This window comes from Trachymyrmex septentrionalis, unplaced genomic scaffold (genome assembly GCF_001594115.1).
Source record: "Trachymyrmex septentrionalis isolate Tsep2-gDNA-1 unplaced genomic scaffold, Tsep1.0 scaffold2, whole genome shotgun sequence".
NCBI classification, from domain to species: Eukaryota; Metazoa; Arthropoda; class Insecta; order Hymenoptera; family Formicidae; genus Trachymyrmex; species Trachymyrmex septentrionalis.
In genome coordinates this window covers 2729961-2737657 of record NW_017305179.1, presented here as the reverse complement: position 1 = coordinate 2737657, position 7697 = coordinate 2729961, and the positions used below count along the sequence as shown (strand labels likewise).

The 7697-nt window shown below is 35.4% G+C and overlaps 1 protein-coding gene across 4 annotated transcripts in view; it reads right to left on the bottom strand.

Moving 5' to 3' along the window:
• LOC108747508 (tolloid-like protein 2) overlaps positions 1 to 7697 on the bottom strand; it is a 26818-nt gene that overhangs the window by 6131 nt on the left and 12990 nt on the right. For 3 of the 4 annotated variants that reach the window (XM_018485049.1, XM_018485050.1, XM_018485048.1), the window contains exons 5-11: positions 4636 to 5016; positions 3811 to 3989; positions 2278 to 2508; positions 1722 to 1946; positions 1027 to 1494; positions 616 to 738; positions 199 to 517 (exon numbers count right to left, since the gene is read on the bottom strand). In XM_018485049.1, coding sequence (XP_018340551.1) covers positions 199 to 517; positions 616 to 738; positions 1027 to 1494; positions 1722 to 1946; positions 2278 to 2508; positions 3811 to 3989; positions 4636 to 5016 — 1926 coding nt within the window. The remainder of the gene's footprint in view (positions 1 to 198; positions 518 to 615; positions 739 to 1026; positions 1495 to 1721; positions 1947 to 2277; positions 2509 to 3810; positions 3990 to 4635; positions 5017 to 7697) is intronic. The other variant, XM_018485051.1, reaches the window with a different exon arrangement.

The following is a 7697-nucleotide window of genomic DNA, read 5'->3' as shown; positions in this document are numbered from 1 at the left end:
TATATATATATATATATATATAATGTGTGTGTGTGCATTGATTACTCAGTTAAGTACTAATGAGATAATATGAGTAAATGCATCGATCAAAACATGACGAAATAATATAACACTACGTTTTTTTTTGTAATATATAACGATCTTATATTATATTGCATATAAGCTAGATATTATAAGATAATCGATACGAAATAAAACCTGTTATCAGATGTGAAAGTAATCCTTATAAAGTTGCCTTCGGATGTGATAAGTGGCGGTAATCGTGCACCACAAAATATCCCATGTTTTCTAAGAACGTCATCGCCGAGTTTACTCGCCACTTCTACCGAGTCGTACTCGCATTCTTCCTGGTATACGTTGTTACCTTCGAGATCAAAATGTGTGAAGTTTAGAGTGATACGATATTGAGGCGGAGCGATAATTTCCCAGACACAGTTTTTGTTTCCTGGATAAGTTTCGGGAAAGGATGGACTCGTAATAGTACCATTACTATCATCGAAAAATCCACCACAAGCATCTATGAAAATAGAAAATTTTACTTATTATACTAATTAAATGGCTAATTAAATTAAATAGATTTTCCAGAGATTTTAAGAGAGAACCGTTGCACTTTACCTTCGCAATGTTTGCCGTCAGAATGTAACTCGAAACCAATTTTACAAGAACATTCGTATCCACCGAGTGTATTGATGCAATCATGTTCACAACCGTGATCCGTTAACACGCATTCGTCGAATTCTTAAACGTTAAAGTAACATCGTTCGTCATGTTTATGTATTAGGGTATTATGCTGATCCTACAATGAGACTACAGCCGGAAGTCTTAAACTTAATTGTTGGCCAATCAGCGTTAGTCGTATAAGTTGGCTAGAGGTCAACTTCACTGATAAGACACTAGGACTACCGATTACCGGCTCATTATAGAATCAGCATTAGGTAATAACAATAAAATTAACACACAAGAGTGTGATATATACGATATACGTATAGGCTCTTGATTACTGTTATTTTCTGCTGTTTTACGCACCTTTCATAAACGTAGCCGAGAAACCGGCCTTTTGAACGGAACCGTCACTGACAAACTTAACGAGTAGCTTGTTTCCCGTCGACTTAATATCTGGTGGTATCTTATACCCGCAATAAACGCCGATTAAGGGAGAATCGTTGTTATGTCCGTCACGCACTTCAACATAGTCGTACACGCAATTGTCATGATTCTCGATCTCGAAAGACTGGAATTTCAAGGCCACTTGATAATCTTGAGGTACAGACAACTTCCACACGCACTCTTTGCTGGATTGATACTCCTCTGGATAATTTGGTGATTCCAAATGTCCTACGCCATCTAATTCAACATCACCACCGCAAACAGCTTCGTAACTCGCCGTGAAACCACGGTGGCCACTTTGCCTAGTGGACGTTATGTACGTTACCAGCATACGACTTCCACTTGACACTATTGGTTCGTGCATCTTACCGCTACCGCAATATCGACCTGAATTAAATGAAAACGGAGAATTTGAGAATTATAGAATCGCTACTAATTCCTGCGAATAGCGTGTGTTCTCTGAACCACACATAATTTTAATGCATCCCTTATACATTTCCTAAATACTCTTTTTCATGTCTTTTTTCCATGTATTATATATTCGTATTATCGGGATTATTGCAGAACGCAAACGCAAACGCAAATTTAATTTTTTAATGAAGAAAAATTTTCACCTAATACTCTGCTTTTATACCAGTATCCGTCTCGAATTTCAAGATAATCGCTACGGCAATAATCGCTTTTGAATATGTCGAGAGACGTGATATTTAGTACAATACGTTCGCCATGCGTCGCCGTAATCCTCCATTCGCACCGTTCTCCATCGCCAGACGGAGAATTATTCGGATGATTTGGTGATCCGAAACTACCACTGTTCTCTTGAAAAGTTCTACCGCATTCTGCAAAAATTCACCAAATTTATTCATTTAATCAGGTTAAACTGAATTAGTTAAATGACACTAGCATACATGTATATTTTAAACGAAACAAAGTGAAAACATTTTTTTAATCTTTCAATTTTAGTGCGTCCACTTATCTTAAATCTTGTTTTCATCAATGTACATATTTCGTACTGTGTCAGCTATCGAAAAATTTGATTGTAAAAATTAATAGATACATGTAATATTTTAATATCAAGTTTTTTCTTTTAAAACAATATTTAAATTTTATAACTATTTTACTTAAAAATTCCAACAAAAATGCACAAAAACAATTCAGTTGGCTTCTTACTGTGACACTTGTACAAAAGGTTCGTTTGTGCGATATCACCCTCGCTCAGTCTAATTCTTTGTCCGATCTCGGGTCTCTTCTTTCCATGAATTTCCATAGGTAAGATTGTGTCTAGATAAGTGCCTTTCGAAAAGGTATTCTTTGCATAATGCATAATAGAATCATAATCATAAGGCAAACCAAGTGAATTCACTTCTTCCTCAGTCAATTTATTGAAATTGTATTCCTGACCTGTGACAAAATATTTTATATTTTCATCCCGAAGAAGAGTTTCTCTGTGTGTGTGTGTGTGTGTGTGTGTGTATGTGTGTGTGTGTGTGTGTGTGTGTACGCGCGCGTGTGGAAGCTTATATCAGATAAATTATTGTTTTACGCAGGAAATATAAAATATGTGTTCTACTGTGTCGATGCATCTTCTAATAATTTTCGATATTCCAAATTTGTTCTATTACGCCAAATATATAATATTTTGTATTTCACATATCAATAAAGACGATACACGCATTTAATGTAACGAACAAATATTTTCAAAACGATAATAATAAGTGCACATACTAACCGTAAATGCCTGATATTAGAAAACGTATCAATCTTTCAAAATTAAAATTAATGTGTATTATTAATAATTGCAGAGATCAATGATGGAAGTACTTTTTGTATGTCATTAATTGAAAATGGAATATGTTTTGGCGAGACAAATTCGCGCAGATGCATTTCCGATATTAAATATCAGCTGTCTGTCCGGCTTAAAAGAGATATCACGATCATATTTTTAATTAGACAATTTCAGATGATAAAGACTCTAAATGCTATATTAGCGTTCTCTTAAACTCTGAAATAAGAGCACTTTAAAAGCGCCAATCAGAATGCAAACAATTAAAGCATAATTATATTTCTGACAATCTTTTAAAACTTCTACGTACGTCTAAACAATGCAATAACTTTGAATAATGAGACATTTTTTTATTACATACATTTTTTTATTACTCAAATGGGCCTTTTACCTATCGTATAACATTGTGTCAACAATATATTATATATTTTATGATATTTATTCAATTATACAGCGTAAGTTACACAATGTTTAATAAAATTTTGCCAACATTAATATAAATAAAATTCACATCGGATTCTACAATATGTGGCAATTGGATATTTGACAAATCTCCATATCAGATCTATTGTAACGAAAAGATTAATCAAGATCAATTTTGAGAATGATTTGAAAAGATATACGATGAATAAATAAGTCATAAGTATGATTATATCGATGGTCTAATTACAATTATAACTTTGTTAATAAAAGAAATCTGTTCAAAAATTTATACAAACTTATTCCAGATAACTTGGCCAGTAAAATTTAGAAAATGACTTAAAAAGATAGGAATCATTTTTGTATATCTTCTCTGAGATCTCGCCATTATTTCTACTTTAACAATGTATTTTCTTTTTGCAAAGCTCGATTGTATAATTTCACACACACGCGCGCACATTCTTTAGTCACAATTTTGAAATAAATCAAAAATCACTTACCACTCATAATATTATCGCGGATGATTTGTACATGACGATCACGATCCGGTCGAGTATGTTCGTGCCAAAATCCAACGACGTGACCCAACTCATGTACAACTATACCAAATTTATCGCAGTTTTTTCCGATGCTAATAGCTTGCGGTCCGTTACCTCTCTTTCCAACGAAAGAACAACACCTGTCAAGAAAGTTTATTTTGTCATTGAACATACACTTGTCCCGGACACAATTCTTTATCTTTTCTCCTTTTGAAATATAATAGTGTAAAATCGTATAAAAAAGAATATTTTACATTAGAGATAATATCTTGTATATATTGCTATGTAATTATTTTACGAGAAAAGGAGGAATAATGTAAAATGATATATCGCTTTTAAAATAATAGTAATCATTCGAAAATAGAGTTGTTTATAATACAAAATAACACAAGCCCACAAAAAAAAGTACCCTGTGCTGGGATGGAGACCCAGCTATTTTTATGTACTTTGAGTCGCCGAATACGAATCTGACATAAAAATAGAACCATCCAGAGTAAATTTTCAATCTAGAGCGAAAAAATGACCCATTTTTTACCCATTTTTTTCGCTCTAGATTGAAAATTTGCCTGGATGATCCTATTTTTATATCAGATTCGTATTCAGTGACTGAAAATACATAAGAATAGCTAGGTCTCCACCCCAGCACAGGGTACTTTTTTTTTGTGGGTCTGTGTGATTGGACAACAAATTGTACAAGTCACGCGATATATGTACATGTGTGTGTGTGTGTGTGTGTGTGTGTGTGTGTAAAGACAGATGTAATAGCGTCTATTATGTGCGACTCACCCGCAAGGTCTTTCCGTAAACAAAATATAATTAGGATGCTCTCTAGGTACCCTCTCTACAAATTTCACGCAAGTGAAGTTTTCCCAGTGTCTCATCGCCTGTTTGAATAAGGCTTTGTGTGCGCCGGAAAAATTGCCATCAATCTCATAGGGAATCACACCGTGATCCCACACTCGTTCCTTTCTCGCAGTAGCTGCTCGACGTATTCTGCTTAAATACGCGCCGCTTTTGTTGGCTAAATATTTTGGTTTGTGTTCTATATCGTAGAATTCGATGGAGCGAAGGCGTCGATCGTGTATGGAAACAATTTCATCCGACGCATCAACAATAAGGCCATGCATTCGTCGATTACATTGACTGTGAGAACATCTCCGCAAAATTCTGAAGATATACGTACAAACATAACAATAATGCGTAAGCTTACACACACACACGCGCGCGCGCGCGCACACTCGCAAGAATTCATGCACGCACACGTACGCACTCAATATACGTACGGATGTATCGCCAAATTCCGACTCCAGCGCGCGTACGTTACATAACTAACAATATTTTATACTTTTATTTTTTTGACGAACAAAACACATAAAAATAAAAATATTAATTGAAAATGTAGGTAAAGCCGAAACCAACAGAAACAATAGAAATATAAAACTTGCGCAATCAGAAATATTACACGTCTGACTGCTATGTAATGCAAAACATAATTTGAAAAAATAATATAAAATGTTGTCTTTTTTTTCCAAAAATAAGCATTTGCGAAACAGAGAACGATTTCGACAGTATAGCGATAAAAGCGAGATGCTAGGCGTAAATTAAAGGCACTGTGCAGAACACGTAACTTTTTACGAGAGCGGACAAAATTGGCAATTGGCGCTGGCAATTACGACAGAACGCAACGTTAGACAGATCACATTTGATTGTATCGCGATTGGAAGAATAAAATGTAAATAAAATTAAACTAACCGAATCCATGATACTTAATGTTGGTAACAAACATCAACCAATGATGAATAAAATTGTTTTGGCAATTATTACATTTTATTTTGTAAATTCCTTTGCGTCCAAAAAGAAATCCATCTAGCTAATTAATTAAAAGTAAATGTAATCAATTGGCGCGTTGCAAGCTGTCTAATTCTAATAAGAGATAAACTCGGCAGCGAGAATTGGCGGAGACGAGTGATTAAAATAAGACCATTAATTGTAAGAAAACCAAGAAAGATCGCTGTTGCACCTGCTATAGCTCTATCAAGGTCTCGTAATAGTGTATGGAAAATTGAGATATTACGCCGTACCTGCACCGAGTTAGTCCGTGCACCGTGCAGGCTCTTAGGCCCTTAAGACCGCGGAGTTCCTGAATCAACAAACCGTTACGATTAATTAGCGTGTCTCGCGTGTAAGCCGCGCTTAAGCAGTATACGACCGTAAGTACTTGGTGAGAAACGAGAAGTACAGAAGTGTACGTTAATAAATCCGGTTGAAATGCATTTACCGTGCTTCCTTTATAGTTTATACGCATAGCTCATTGCGCCTATAGTGCTGTGTTGCGAGGAAATCAGCGATCTATTCCTCGCTACCTCGACGACGTACATATATATGTATATGGTATAACTAGATACGATCTCTTTGGGGAGGATAGGAAGAGAAACTGGAAAGTCTTACGCGCGACAAATGCGCGATATTTATATTCGTTATTATTGCTGTTAAAAATGATGAGAGTGTGGTCAGTGTTACTTATATAATATGTGACACTTTTACATGTTTACACTTTGCATAACAATTAACGTAATAAATCTTTTTCAGTTTAAAAAAGTTTACCGTATGCTTGAATTTTTAAATAGTTTTTCAGAAGAAATCAATGAAGGGTTTTAACAAGAGGCGAACAAGAGCGAACTTGAGAATTGAAAGAACAACATAGTCGTTTTGTTAAATATGTCATGATAGTAATTCTTCGTTTCGCTTTGCGAAGCTTAGTCGTATAGTTAGTCGTATTGTATATAACATATATACTTTACGCACGTGTGCACATCAGTGTGCTAATCCCATAGGGGATGAAAACTCAAAAGGGTCGCGATACATACGTAGAGATTAGGGAGCGCACCGAACGTAGATCGAGCTTTGAAACAGGCTTACAAAAGCGCATGTTTACGTCTTGTATATATCCGACACTGCAATGAAATATGATCTTATATAGTATTCCCAACGAAGCTCTAGAGAATTTTGGGAAAGTTTTTCTGGACCCGCGAATGTAGCGGATACGAAACGGGGATCAATGGAAACTGTAAAAAGAATAAGCGACGTTTTTTTTTTAAGTACATATATATTGTACAACGGATTTCTCCAAACTTCATAAAATAACGGCGCTTTATCGATCCGCCTGTCCAAAATTTCCATCAGATTGTATTATTATATACACTCGACGTATTCAGCATGTTTATATATACATGTATATTCGGTTTATTTATTTCTATATATGTGCACATCTCATATCTGATCACAAGTTCTATATCATTGATAATATGAGACTGCTGATGTAGTCTAAAAAATTGTCAAAACGATTCAATATACATTCCGGATAATAAGAATTAAAAAATAGGAAGCTTTTTTAACGTTTAATTGAGAGAGAGAGAGAGAGAGAGAGAGAGAGAGAGAGAGAGAGAGATCGTAACGTGTACACACACGCACATACATATAATGATGCGTGAGCGACTACCTGGTGACAGACATACGAAATATACGTGGTGTTCGAAACACGTCGCTGCCAATGCTGACAAGTTATTGGCAGTTCGAAGGCTGAAAATGCCAGGACAGGTAGTAACGGACTCCATTTTCCAGCTTTACGACGACATTCATTGTTATTGGCATTGCGAGATAACTCTCGTTAGCGGAAATACCGGCGATACTTAGAAATTGATGCGATTGCTAGTAACCAAGTGAAAGAATAATAAAGCCATGCCAAGTTGCAAATTTCGTCTTTGAAATTTACACAATTTAATTGGGCATCCACAATAAATAAATGAGGCGATTATTTTCCTCATATCCGAAAACGCGTATTACGTGTA